The following is a 15,289-nucleotide window of genomic DNA, read 5'->3' as shown; positions in this document are numbered from 1 at the left end:
GGTACGAGGGCCCTAGCCCGCAAAGGGCTTTAAAGGTCAAAACCAGCACCTTAAACCTGATCCTGTACATGAAAACTAATTTTATGTTCCGTTCCTCCGCATTCCCACTCCTGCGTAGCACCCTAGAAACCTCCTTTGGTATACTCACTCAATTCCAAAACAGATGCCTTATGCCACTTCACCCCATTATTGAAATGCACCACTGGTGAAGTGACCCTTTGGTCACTTCCTACAACTATAGCCTTTTCTGCTAAATATGGTCCCACACTTCAGAAACATCATCTTTAGCTTGAGCAAACTCGATTTGCACCCGTCAAGGATTTGACAAGTGGCAGTCTACTGAAGGTGCCCCTTCCTCACACATGCATATTCCCTCTCTCTCTGAAGTGGAATCAGCTTCGCCAAAGTGCTGCAGTCCCATCACTGTTGGTATGAATTAAGTAACCATATGGGCAAGGATAATTGTGTGTATCATTCCCAGCTGCCCAGGGGAGGAAAGGATGAGTGGGAAGGTTCCTCGTGACTGGCTCTGCCCACAAAGATGCTTCGTTCACAGACATTATTATTGTTTATTATTGATTAAATTTGTATGCCGCCCTGTGCCTGCAGGTCTCAGGGTGGTTCATACTTTGGGAAGCAGCTTCCACATGGATGCTTGTGGAGTGTGAGAGTGGCCACTAAATAAGAGTGCAGTGAGGGTGAACTGGAGTTAGAAGAAAAGATGTACCGTATTTTTCGTCCCATAGGGCGCACTGGCCCATAGAGCGCACCTAGTTTTTTTGGGGGGAAATAAAGATCCCCCCCCCCAGGCACGGGGCTGGGGCGGGGGAAGCCCGAGCTTCCCCCGACCCCAGCCCCCAGAACAGGCTGCTCTCCGCAAGCCGTGGGAGTCCTCCCGCGGCTTGCGCAGAGCTACCCGAAGCCCGGGCGCGACTGCTCAGCACGCCGGGGCTTCGGGATAAGAGGCAGCTCTGCGCAAGCCGTGGGAGGGCTCCTCTATCTATAGCTAGATAATTAAGTAATCTTGACATAAGCATGTTAAAACCAATTTGATCATTCCTTAAATATGAATATTTAACTTGTACTTTCCAAATGTAGGTATTTCATATTTATCTTGAAAATAAAATGCTCTAGTTCATCTAGCAATTTTCTTGCCTTGCTTTAACCTGTCAGTCATGGGCACTTTATTTTGTGTGATTCTTAGATTTTGTGGCTGGAGGAAAGCAGAAAGGAGGGGCACTTGAAAGAAAAACAGAAGACAATTGTCCAGTAAGCAGGTATTAAGCTGCAATCCTATACCCACATGCCTGGAATCACTCAGTGGTGTTCCCCTAACAAACCAGCATGGTTGCTTGTCCACTATGATGGACTCTGTAAGAAAGAAGCAATATGGGAATGGGAGAAAACGAAAACTTGCCAAACCTACAGTATGACAAAGAGATGCAAGCTTGGTTGTAAGAATTTAACATTCTGATTGGGGAGGGGGAGCCACCATGTATGAAGCCCACAGTGCCTTTCTTTCTCATTTCCCCACAAACAGATTTCTCCCTTTCCCCCCTTTTTGCTCTCATCGTAATTGTTGCATGGGGGAGGGAGAGATAATGAATGAGAGGGAATATGGAAAAGTTATGCCGCCCCTGGTGTAATTAAATATTGAATGGCATTCAACCAAATTTTACTCTTAGTAGACCCATTTAAATGATGGACATGACTAAGGTCAAGTGGCCATTTGTATGGGCCATTTGCCACACAAAGCTTTTCTGAACTGGGCTTCCCATCCTCAGTGATTGAATTGAGGGTTTCACTGACAAGAAATCATACTAAATACATGATGATGTCCTAGGACAGGGGTCAGCAACCTTTTTCAGCAGGGGGCCGGTCCACTGCCCCTCAGACTTTGTGGGGGGCCAGATTGTATTTTGAAGTGGGAAAATGAACGAATTCCTATGCCCCACAAATAACCCAGAGATGCATTTTAAATAAATGTACACATTCTACTCATGTAAAAACACACTGGTTCCTGGACCATTCGTGGGCCGGATTGAGAAGGTGATTGGGCCGCATCCGGCCCACGGGCCTTAGGTTGCCTACCCCGTCCTAGGATTTAGATCAGGCTTCCTCAACCACGGCCCTCCAGAGCTTTTGAGACTACAATTCCGTCATCCCTGACAACTGGTCCTGCTAGCTAGGGATCATGGGAGTTGTAGGCCAAAAACATCTGGAGGGCCGTGTTTGAAGAAGCCTGACTTAGATGCATCCTGTAGTTTAGGAGATAGATTGCCCTGAGTTCTTTCAAAATCTTGTGTCATAAGTTTGAGATTGGGTAAGAGATTGGAGAACTATTGGGTCAAGAATTTAATTATGTTTTGCCCTTTCTCCAAAACTGTTACTGCATGTGCCCCAAGATTTAAGTGGCACATGTGATTTTCCAAATCCTCCAACGGAAATGGCGTCTCTAGTGTCTCAGCGCCATTGCCTCCACATTGAGGTCAGCAGCAGCAGCAGCAGTGCAGCTGTCAAGAGGGCGGAACCACATTGACCATGACTGCTGCACACATCTGGCAGGAGCCTCCTAATTTCCTGTCAGACTTCTATAAACGGTTAATAAAAAATAATAAAATTTTATTTATATCCCACCCTCCCCAGCCAAAGCCGGGCTTAGAGCGGCTAACAACAGTAAAATAATACAACATTCTCAGTCAAGCCATATAATTGGGGGAAAGTAAAATAATTGAGCTTTTTTTTATTTTTTAAATTATGCCACCTCCATTTGATCTGAAACTATATAAGAAAATCTGGAACAAGGTGGAGCAGATAAATGTGAAGGAAGGAACTATGTTGGGATGGATGAACAAGGCAACTTCTGGAAGCATTGGCCACACAAAAAGAAGTCATGTTGTTCACCTGTATTCTATTACTATTATTACTATTACTATTATTATTAATTGAATTTATACGCCACCCTATACCTGGAGGTCTCAGGGCTCAAGACTTGCCACACCTCTCTAAACTTCAAAATAAGATTGCACTGTATCCTAAATAAGACATTTAGATTTTTATTTCTCTCTTTTAGGTTTAAGATGGAACTATGGCTGCGTTTTATGTAGCAGAATGAGGAGCTCTGAGACTAAGCTGCCACTGCTGTCTGATGATGCCACCACCATATTGAAAACCAGAAGAAGTCTTTGAGCATATTTTTCCTGTATTCACCTGCAGATGGAAGGACAGTAGAAAGGTGATCTAACTGGCCTTAGTTCAGTGGTGGAGCACATACTTTCTTTCACTTTAGCTTATATGCTGCATTTGATAACGTTAAACCAGGCTTTCATTGAGCTTGAACTGATGCTTTTAAAAGTGCAAGCCAACCCGTATTTTTTTTTTAGTTGTAACTTATACTCTAGTTTTTTGGGGGGGACGGGGGAGGGGGGGACGGACCAAACTGGCTTTTAGCTGGTTTTAAGCTGAACAAAAAGCTGAAACTTACACCAGTCTGATTTTACAGTGACTTAAATCTAAACACTAAGCTTCTTTTTGATTCCAAACTGACTCTCCCACTAGCCAGGCCTGTACATTGTGAAACTACATTAGCAGAGGCTGACTATTCTTTTGTATTTACCCCTTTTCCAAAATTGGGATTTAATCTAATTTCCTGGTTTATAACGTGGCTGCTCAGGATCTCTCTGTTTTGCTGGAGCTGAAAACTAGATTTCTACAGGCTTTGTCTTACTGAGTTCACCACTAGGATTAAGCTACATTTATAGCTTCATTATAGCTCCTCCATGATAATATGACAGCAACAATCACAGATAACAATGGCTCTCAAAGTGAACCATTCACAGTGGGATCAGGTGTTAAACAGGGTTGTGTTATTGCCCCAACGCTCTTCATTATTTTCATTGCCATGATCCTACACTTTGTCGAGGGGAAACTCCCCACCGGAGCAGAAATCATATATCGAACAGATGGAAAGCTCTTCAAACTGAGCAGGCTGAAAGTAAGGTTACCGTAACTTCCGTCATAGAGCTTCAGTATGCTGATGACAACGTAGTGTATGCACGCTCAGAGGATGACCTCCAAACCATCCTAAATATCTTCCCAGAAGCTTATGAACAGCTTGGCCTATCACTCAACATCCAAAAAACCAAAGTGCTGCACCAACAAGTACAAAATAACCCCTCTGCAGCTCCACAAATCCAACTCAATGGTGCAACGTTGGAAAATGTTGATCACTTCTCCTACCTGGGCAGCTATCTTTCCACAAGGGCCAAAATTGATGCCGAAATCCAGCATCGCCTGAGCTCTGTGAGCGAGGCTTTCTCCCGACTGAAGTGCAGAGTGTTTGAGGACCGGGACATTCGCATTGTTTACAAAGCTATTGTACTACCAACCTTCCTGTATGCTTGTGAAACATGGACCACTTATAAACGCCATCTCCAAGTCCTCGAAAGATTCCATCAATGGTGTCTCCGAAAAATTTTACACATCACTTGGGAAGACAGGCGAACAAAGATCACCAGTGCTGAAGCAATGATTCTTCAACATCAACTTCGTTGGACTGGTCATGTTGTGCAGATGCCTGATTATCATCTTCCAAAGCAACTACTATATTCTGAACATAAAAATGGAAAGCATAATGCTGGTGGTCAACAAAAGAGGTTTAAAGACTGTCTCAAGGCAAATCTTTAAAAATGTAGTATAAACACTGACAACTGGGAAACACTGGCCTACGAGCGCTCCAATTGGAGAACAGCCTTTACCAAAGGTTTCATGGGCTTTGAAGACACTTGAACTCAGGACGCAAGGGAGAAACATGCTAAGAGGAAGGCATGCTTGGCAAACCCTCATTGCGTGTCGAGACCCCGCAGTCACCCCCTCGTTGAGAAATAACTCACACAAGGACACGGATATTAGGTTTATGTTATTGGGCAAATTTGGCCACAACTTTATTGAATTACAGAATGTGAGCGGTATTGGCTTAGGCATTGATTGGACCCAACTCTATCTGACTCCTGCCCGCTGCGCAGGAAGTCTGGTAAGGGTAAACCACCGGTAGGAGGAACCCTGTTGATGCAAACCAACTCGAGCTCCCCCTGGTGTTCCCGTCGGAGTCGTGTCATGGCCCTAGCCCCTGACTGGGCTTTGGACAAGATCAACACCCCCGGATTCCTTTAACGGAATACCCTTAAGCATGGAGGGGCAGGTGATGGCCACACCTCCGCTCCCCCACACAAGGTCAAACAATGCCTAACCGCAACCCTAACAAAGTTGTGATGATTGCTACGAGGTAGGTGAAAACCAAGTGACCAGTGCCAATTTGCCAAGTGGAAAAATTCCTACCAGGCCTCTTGGACAACCAAGGCCACCAACCGAGGTCCATAGCAAGGCCAGTGCCTAACCTGCAAATAGGGAGGGGGGGCGGGTGATTGACGAAGCAAGCCAAAGAGGAAGTCCTCTGGCTCACTCCCCAGTTTAAACTGTCCCAGCCACGCCCCCCCCCCAGCAAGTGGATTGGCTGGCTGGGCTCTGACATCGCCAGGATCCCCCGGGCAATGGGGGACAAAGTCCTCCGCCCCCGGTGGGGAGTGGGTGGCCACACGGTCCACCACAACTCCTCCCCACTGGGAAGTGGAGCGGATCTGTGATCAACTCCCACCTGGAAACCAATGTCCCCACTGTGGAAGGATGTGTGGATCCAGAATTGGCCTCCATAGTCACTTACGGACTCATTGTTAAAACCATGTTTATGGAAGACAATCTTACTCGGCTACGAGTGATCGCCAAAGAAGAAGATAGCTTCTTTACTTTGCTGAATAAGTAACTAAATGTGTGGTACAGTGGTACCTCGGGTTACATACGCTTCAGGTTACATACGCTTCAGGTTACAAACTCCGCTAACCCAGAACTAGTACCTCGGGTTAAGAACTTTGCTTCAGGGTGAAAACAGAAATTGTGCTCCGGCAGCGCAGCAGCAGCAAGAGGCCCCATTAGCTAAAGTGGTGCTTCAGGTTAAGAACAGTTTCAGGTTAAGAACAGATCTCCAGAACGAATTACGGTAACTACTTAACCCTAGGTACCACTGTACTTGTTCAGCTGTTTAACTTGGTTTGTACCTTGACCGTTTGTTACTGAACCTGAGATGCTTCATCAACTAAGGCTCTTCTCTTGCTAAATTGCAGACCCCCAACACTAAATTTATATCTCTGACTTGTTTTCCACAGCTGTTAACTTGGCCAATTAGATATTGGGAGATCCTGATCTATTGCATTTCTTCAATACACTTCAAGGCAACATATGTGGATTTTGAGGCAGTGTCCAATCCAGGCACTAGCAGAGCTGCTTAGTTTCAGCAGGTCCGCACTGTCACATGCCTTTGAGTTTAAGACATTCTGCATGTAAAATTGATCTGCCAAAGGCAGATTGCCTCCAGTGTCCACATTGCTGTGGTCTCTTCTACCTCTTTGCCTAGTTCTCTCTTGAGTTGCCTCAAATAGAGTAAGGCTGCCAGAGAGCTAGATGAATAAATGGCCTCCTTGGGTGCTCACTGTCTTCACAGGAGAAGAAGTGAACCAGTTTTTCACTTATTTGCTCTGAGAAATGGCAGAATGATCTCACAATTTCTGTCACAGTTTCTCTACTTTAAGCTTCCTTCTCACCAATTCCTTCTAGAGACAGAGCAGACAGGGCCCCAGTAGAAGCTAACCTTAAAATAGGAGAGGAAACACAAACTATCCATTCATGCTTCTTTAGCCCCGTCCTAACCACAAACCAATTAATTAGATAGAGTCTCTCAAAAACTGTCTAAAACTACTTTAAGGAAAATGATGTGGACAACATAAAATAACCCTTCTCTGGGACACAAAGCTGTCACCAGAGGAGCCTGCACAGAAGGGAAAGCATCCCTTAAAAAACAAACCTCCTCAAAAATTAGCAAAATAGAACAAGATATCTTGGCCCTCTCAATATGCTGCAAATAAACAGGAGCCAAAAACTCATTACTGACTCACTAGAATTCAATAGAACAATGATCAACATCCTAGACTCAAAACATTTTTGCAAAATGGAGGGAAGAACTCCAGACTATTAACAAGCATGTGCAGGAAACAATCACTCCAAACAAGAATACACTACAACACCAAAAAAAGATGGCACCATAACATTCTCCAAAGAAATGCCCTCAGAATTTTACTCCAATCTATACACCTCCCACAATCTGTCTGAGCAGGAAATTAGAAATTTTCTAGCAAGACTGACCATGCTAACCTGAAATGCAGAGGAACAAGAATGAATGGACAGTCCTATCACCCTGGAGGAAATAGAGATGGTCCTCAAAAACCTGAAACCACACAAAGCTCCAGGCCCGGATGGCTTTACAGCAGAATTCTACAAGAAAGTCAAAGAAATCCTGATGCCTTACATGATCTGCCTATTTAATGACTTCATAAAAGGGGCCCCCATCCATAAAACCTGGACCTCCTCCAAAACAGTCTCTATCCCAAAACCACTGAAACATACCTTCAAAAGTAGAATCATACCCAGTGGCGTAGCATGGGTTGTCAGCACCCGGGGCAAGGCAAGTAATTTGCGCCCCCTAACCCGTGGATTTGCGCCCCCTAACCTGTGGATTTGCGCCCCCTAACCCTAACCCCCAGATTTTGCGCCCGGTGCGGCTGGCCCCCCCTGCACCCCCCACGCTACGCCACTGATCATACCATCCAATCTCATTGATAAATCAAGACTACAAAATATTCACATCAATCTTGGCTAACTGCCTAAAAAATTTCCTGCACAAATTAATAGCCGCAGACCAGGCTGGGTTTGTCCCTGGTCACAAAATAACAGATCCCATTAAGCAACTACTGAATCTGATTGAACACACATCCTCAAAGCCTTTGATTGTTTGAAACGGAAATATCTAATAGCAGTATTAATGAACTTGAAGCCTCAGCAAAATGCAGAACCAGCAGCATGGACTCATATACCACAGCAATCCAAAAAGGCACAAAACAAGGATGCCCACTGTCTCCCTTCCGATTCATCCTGACTCTGGAACCCTTAGCAATTTGATCCTGGGCAGCTCCCTGACATCAAGGGAGCTGAAATAAAAGGTTAAACCTGTAAATTAGGGAAATTGGCAGGCAACCTGATGGTAATGGCACCAGACCCCATAAACAGCAATCACCCTAACCAAAGAACTCAATCCATTCACAATGGTGTTAGGCTCACAGGCAAACTTTGCAAAATCTGAGGTTATGTGTGCCAACATCTGCTCCTCATGTCCAAAAAGAATGCACCAACATCACAAAGATAAAACTTTGCCCCACCAAATTCAGATACTTAGGGGTATAAATAACCAAAAACCTCAACAAACTATACCTCCACAACTACAACTCCCCGGGGTGAGAAATTAACAAAAACCTGAAAAAGTGGAACAATACCAACTTCGCCTTCTCTGACAAATTAGCCATGATCAAAATGATCACCCTCCAAAATTAACCTACCTATTCCAAACCTTCCCAATTTTGATTCCCCCAACCCTACTTTGTAAATGGCAAAAAAACTACACTTATTTATTTTCTCACACAAAAAACCAAGAATAAGCCCCAAATACCTGCGCCTCCTCTCCTCAGAAGGAGAATGGGGAATTCTCAATATAGAACTGCCCTACATCGCCCGCCAACTGCAGCACATAATTCCATACATGCTAGAAGACAAGACGGAACAATTGGTACACTTGGAGAGAGACACAATTGAAAACACCCCCATCACAGCGCACCCATTCCTCTAAAACAAACTAAGGAAAATCCTCACAGTGCTAAACAGGTTCACACAGTCCATGCTTAAAGCATGGCAGGAAAAGGTAGGTAAACTGTCCCCAGCCCCACTAACCCCCCCCCCCAGCTCACTATCCACTATCCCAAAACTTCTAAATGAAACCTTGGCGAGCCAAAGGCTTATACCGCCTATCAGACTTCTACAAAAATAATAAACCCACACCAACACAAGAAATACAAGACAAACTAGGGGACACCCAAATACCCTGGCTAGCACACTACCAACTGTGCGCCTTCTTAAACAACCCAGCAGTAGGAACAGCAGCCACTAGGCCCGTGACCACCTTTGAAAACCTTCTCCTGGCAGCAAAAGGACATGGCAAGTGGATGATATCCACAATATACAAAATACTGCTCCAGAATCTCAGAATCCCTCTCATCTCAATCAAAAAACAATGGGAGCATGGCATAGGCTGCGAAATAAACCCTGCCCAGTGGACTAAACTGGTCTAAACCTCCCTTGAAATCCATGTCAGCCAAAAGAAGGGAACTCACATTCAAACTTATCTATAGACGTTACCGAACACCACAGAATTGGGCACTGATACACCCAGGAACATCACCAAAATGTTGGAGAGGTTGCACCTCTACAGGCACATATCTTCACATGTGGTGAGATTGCCCCAAAATCCAAACCTTTTGATAGCAGTCCTATAGGAAAAATGCAAAATAACTAGACAGGTATTAGAAGCCACCCCAGAACTAGCCCTGTTGAATATTTTCTAATACAATAACACACACACACACACACACACACACACACACACTCACACTGCAAAGAACTCAAAAGCCACCTACTCTCAGCAGCCAAGAGCATCATATCTAGACAGTGGAGGGACCTGTCAGGAGTGGAGACGGACCAGTGGTACGAAACTGTATGGGAAACAGCTTTACTAGAAAAGCTAACCATCAAATTGAATCTAGCATGGGACAAACAAAAGAGGACGCCTCCAACACAGTGTGACTCCTTTTTACTATACAGCCGAACAAAACAACAACAAGACCCACCAACAACATATGAATTGATATGGCTAACTTGACCCAACAACTCCTCCCCCACTCACACGCAAACAAAACTCCCTGCAGTCAACTGAAGGCAAGCAACCAGGCCCTGGGGCCCCCACCTCTCTAATAAATGAATAGAAAGAGCACCGCACTCATGTGACACTGACAGTACACTAAGAATGAATGTTTATGACCCCTCTTCTCCCCCCCCACTCTTCTCTCCCCCACCTTATACTGTATACAGCATTAAAGTCTCACATGGATCTGTAGAAAAGACTTTATGATCTGAAAATAGAGACGATGTACGTACTTTTGTAACCCAAGAAAATATTTAATAAAAACCACCGTATTTCTCACTCTATAAGACGCACCCAACCATAAGACACACCTAGTTTTAGAGGAGGAGAACAAGGAAAAAAATACTCTGTCCCTCTCTGCGCAGCGCCTCTCCAGCAAAGCAGGAGGAGAAATGGAAGGGGCTCCGTTTCTCCTGCCACTTTGCTGAAGGGGCACTGTGCAACTCTTCCTCTCTGCGCAGCGCCTCTCCAGCAAAGCAGGAGGAGAAATGGAAGGGGCTCCGTTTTTCCTCCCGCTTCGCTGAAGAGGCGCTGCACAGAGAGGGAAAGCTGCGCAGTGCCTCTCCAGCGAAGCGAAGTCAGAACAGCAAGAGGGATCGCTGTGCAGCGAAAGCAGTGATCCCTCTTGCTGTTCTGGTTTCTGGGATAGCCGTGCCAAGCCTCTTCAGGGCAGGGGGAGCATTCCTTCCGTTGCCCTGAAGAAGCTTTGCGCGGATATCCCAGAAGTCAGAACAGCAAGAGGGATTGCTGCTTTCGTGATCCCTCCTGCTGTTCTGGCTTCTAGGATAGCTGCGCAGCCTACATTCACTGCATAAGACATGCACACATTTCCCCTTACTTTTTAGGAGGGAAAAGGTGCGTCTTATAGAGCGAAAAAAACGGTAATAGTAATAATAATAATACAGTGGTGCCTCGCAAGACGAAATTAATTCATTCCGCAAGTTTTTTCTTCTTGCGAGTTTTTCGTCTCGCGAAGCACGGTTTCCCATAGGAATGCATTGAAAATCAATTAATGTGTTCCTATGGAAACCGCTTGCCAGGCTGGCGGTGCGGAGAAGGGCTTTTCTCCCCACCACAAGCCTTCAGGACAGGTACGGGAAGAGAGGGGAAGGGGCGCAGCACTTCTCCTCTGTTCCCAGGGCTTGCGGTGGGAGGAGGGTTTTTCCTCCCCACCGCCAACATTCAGAACAGCATTCTGAATGTTGGCGGTGGGAAGGAAAACCCTCCTCCCACCGCAAGTCTTCAGGACAGCCATCCGAAGGCTGGCACGGGGAGAAGGTCTTTCCACCCCACCGCCAGCCTTCGGAGGAGCCTTCCGAAGGCTGGCGCGGGGAGAAGGTCTTTCCGCCCCACCGCCAGCCTTCGGAGCAGCCTTCCGAAGCCTGGCGGTGGGGCGGAGAGCCCTCCTCCCGCCGCCAGCCTTCGGAGCAGCCTTCCGAAGCCTGGCGGTGGGGCGGAGAGCCCTCCTCCTGCCGCCAGCCTTCGGAGCAGCCTTCCCAAGCCTGGCGGTGGGGCGGAGAGCCCTCCTCCCGCCGCCAGCCTTCGGAGCAGCCTTCCGAAGCCTGGCGGTGGGGCGGAGAGCCCTCCTCCCACCGCCAGCCTTCGGAGGAGGTCCGAGGACAGTGGGGAAGACGCGCTGCGCTTCCCCGCTGTCCCGGAGATTTCCCTATGGGCTTTCATCTTGCGAAGGAAGCCCATAGGGAAATTCGTTTTGCAAAGCGCCTCCAAAACGGAAAACCCTTTCGTCTAGCAGGTTTTCCGTCTTGCGAGGCGTTTGTCTTGCGGGGCACCACTGTAATAATAATAATAATAATAATAATAATAATAATAATAATAATGATGATGATGATGATGATGATGATGATGATGATGATGCTAAGTTTTGTGTGTGTGTGTGTTGTACAGATGGGGTGGGGTGGGGTGGGGTAGAGAAGCAGGTAGCTCTTGCTTTACAGCAATATCGTAATGGAAAAAGATTGTGCTTGCATTTCCTCAGCTGTGACTATTAGTTCCATTAGCTACCTACACACTAGCCCCTATTCCAATGAGTCACTGTCACATACTGGTGCGATTGCTGCTTTTCTCAGCAACTGGATGGTACAGACAGCTGGCGGTAGTTGTTGAACACACATTGCATCACTTAAGTTGAGAACAACTAGATCATTGTGCACAGGAAACAGGACTTCCTACCTCTTCAGAAAGAACTCTGTGCACAGAATTTATTATGTGATTAACTTGATATGTGCACAGTCTGCACTCTTCTTATAAGGTGTTCCATTTATTTTAGGTTATTACTGAGGTTTTATGCTTACTTAAGGTTTTCTGTTCTATTTAATATGATTCATGTAAGTTCAGAGTTATACATGTGGGATTTTGGAAGAAGTATAGTTGGCCAGTGTGGTCCTGTTGGCAATTCTGGCCCGTTATGTGATGACACAGGATACAGCCTTTTCTGTTGTGGTGTCCACTTGTGGAACTCCCTCCTGCTGGAAGTGCAGTCGTTTCCCTTGTTGACACTTTAAGATCAAGTGAAGACATCTTGGTTTCTCTTTGGAGCTTTTCGGGGGAGGTGAGCTAAAAAGCTGTCTGGTCTACTGCAGTGGTAATTTTGTGATAATTTCAGTTTTATAGTTTTAAAATTTATGCTGTTACATGGTATGTTTTATTGGAGCTTTGTATACCTCTGAGGGATCCTTTGGGGAGAAGGAGAGTCTATAAGAGTGTAGCACCACCCCAGGATGCTGGACTACATAAACCATTGGTCTGATCTTAGGAACTCTTAGGTTCCTACTAATTTGCTCTAGAAGTGGAAATTGCTATAGATATTATTTCTGTGCATAGTGGCAATATGACCACCAGTTTTAATTGAAAAACACATGCTATCTGTTATCAGATTTTGAACAGTTGTGTGTTTGAGAAAGAGAAAGAATTAATTATTTGCTTTAGCCTTCATTGTGTTTTATTTGTATTTTTATAATGTTTCTAAATTATGAAGATATTTATAGCTTACATATTTTATATTAAGGGAATATTAAGGGTCCGCCCTTGGTTGTGGTGAAGAAAAGCAAAATATATAATCAATAAATTACTCCATATATAACAAAATAAGCATTAAAATAAACACTTATGTGTTGCCATGGGGATTTCACTGAGAAGACAATGATATGACCTTTATTGCAAAAAACCATTTTTGATCCATCTGATTTGAATAATTGTTGCCTAATATCCCAGATGCAGGTGCTCTTGGAGGAAACTGATTTTCTAGATCTGTTTCAATCAGAGTTTAGGCCTGATTTTAGCACAGAAGCTGCTTTGGTTGCCCTGCATAGTGACCTCTGTCAGGAGAGAAACAGGGAAATGGGTCTTTGCTAATACTCCTCAACTCCTGAGCAGCTTTCAGTACCATTGACCACAGTATCCTTCTGGAGTGACTGTCCAATTTAGGGGTGGCTGGCACTGCTTTGCGGTTGTTCCAGTCCTACTTGGATGGACGTTCCCAGAGGGTGTTACTTAGGGAATGCTTTTCAGCCCCATGGAGCCTTCAATGTGGAGTTCCTCAGGGCTCATTCCAATCCCCCATGTTGTTTAACATCTACATGAAACCACTTGGTGGGGTTATCTGGAGGTTCGGAGTACCAGAACTTCATTCTTTGTGCTTAATAACAAAGCAATAAAATACATTACTGTTAATATGAACTGGGCTACATAATTTGACAGTAAAGAGCCCTACAACGCTTGGCCGTTGCTGTTTTGTTTTGGTTTGTTTTGGTTTTTTTAATAAAAAGAAAACCTTTCCCCTAAATGAGTCTACAGTTTCACTCGAAATACTAGAGTGTGACAATGGCTAGTTTTATCTTGAAAGTAGTTGGTTTCACTGGGTGGTTGGGCCATGCCTTGGTGGAGAAGCAAAGCATAGTATCTTTCATGTACTGACATGACATATCATCATATTGCTCCTAAACTTGATTGTGATGCAACAAGGGGAGTGCAACAATGAAACAAGGACTGCTACCATGAGATAAATAACATTGTATACAGCATTGGGCTCTCCAGCTTGTCATCTCAATTACAAAGCCACCTCACACTTTTAATATGAGAAGCAGCAATCTGGGAATTGCTCTGGGAATAGTATTCACCATTCTCCTGATGATTGCTATCATTGTTATACTCAGAAGAGATTCCCTAACATGGCTGTATAGAAGTCTGGTGAATCTGCGCTCTCTGACAAAACAGACATCACCAGTTGCTTCTGAGGAAAACTCTAGAGAGACAGAAAGGCCTTGCGATGAAAGAATTAGTAGCTCTGCATTGGAAGAGAAAAATGATAGTGGTCATCACACTTCAGCAGAGGTGGAAGGAAACGTGGAATCCAATGCAAGCAAAACATCCAGGCATGGACTGATAAATGAAATGATAAGATTGTGAGCCTACGGGCAAGGCCTGTAGTAGTAGTAGTAGTAGTAGTAGTAGTAGTAGTAGTAGTAGTTTTGCCTGTTTTAATATTTCAGTAATCCCTACAACAATTACCCAAGGTTGTATATGGAACTATAACTGTGGAACTCTTTCTGAATTTATTTATGCCTATGCTGCTTAAGTACAGGTATAGAGCAATCTTTCTCTGCCCTGCTGCCTTTAACTGAGACCTGTAAATAGAGTGTATATTTCAGAGCAGAATTTATTTTTGCAGTTTATTTTAACCAATCAATAACAATCTTGTGGGGTGGAAGATGTGAGAATGTGTGCATGATGGGTTTGGGTATGATAACATTGGCTAGAAATGGAACAATGACAGCGACTGCAGCAAGAAGGCTTGAAAATGTATAAAGATTGTCAGCATTCCAAACTTATAAAGTTGACGTGGCACCTTTCAATAACCTTTTCTCTATAATGACTTTATTTTTCTCTTTCTAGATGGATGTCTTGTAGCCTGTTGCCCAATCCTGCCACTGCTGCACATCCAGCAGTACTTCTACATGATCCCATGACTCTTGATATGGATGCGGTCCTGTCAGACTTTGTTCGGTCCACAGGGGCAGAACCGGGTTTGGCAAGAGACTTGCTAGAAGGTAAGCTCAAGACTAATGGATCTCAGGAAATGATTCTTCGTTATCGCCATCATTTATTAGTGACTTTAATAAATAATAATTCATAAATGTTAGCTTTCCTTACAAAAGTGACCCATTGCAACTTACAAGCGCAGTATAGAGACTAAAATCGATTGTAGCAGACAAAAACAAATCAATAGGTTTCCTTCTCTCCATTCTGTGGGAAGATTCTTATTTTATACACTCCTGATCCCATGATGTAGGACTTTCCTTCATCAGGCCAAGATGGAAGTTGGACTTTTATGAAGGATAGCTTTTTGGTTTTCATTCT

General features: G+C 44.7%; 1 protein-coding gene across 5 annotated transcripts in view; it reads left to right on the top strand.

The window, feature by feature from the left end:
* Positions 1-15,289, top strand: part of OTUD7A (OTU deubiquitinase 7A) — a 131,916-nt gene that overhangs the window by 62,008 nt on the left and 54,619 nt on the right. For 2 of the 5 annotated variants that reach the window (XM_081170546.1, XM_081170545.1), the window contains 3 exons: positions 1,205-1,277; positions 3,074-3,235; positions 14,825-14,979. In XM_081170546.1, the coding sequence (XP_081026672.1) occupies positions 14,829-14,979 (151 nt within the window). In that variant the 5' untranslated portion in view covers positions 1,205-1,277; positions 3,074-3,235; positions 14,825-14,828. Of the gene's footprint in view, positions 1-366; positions 430-1,204; positions 1,278-3,073; positions 3,236-14,003; positions 14,305-14,824; positions 14,980-15,289 lie in introns of those variants that run through there. The other 3 variants (XM_081170548.1, XM_081170547.1, XM_081170549.1) reach the window with 3 other exon arrangements.

Source organism: Podarcis bocagei (genome assembly GCF_964188305.1).
Source record: "Podarcis bocagei genome assembly, chromosome: 14".
Lineage (NCBI taxonomy): Eukaryota > Metazoa > Chordata > Lepidosauria > Squamata > Lacertidae > Podarcis > Podarcis bocagei.
Note: the sequence above shows the minus strand (reverse complement) of the source record. Positions and strands in the feature narration are given on the sequence as shown.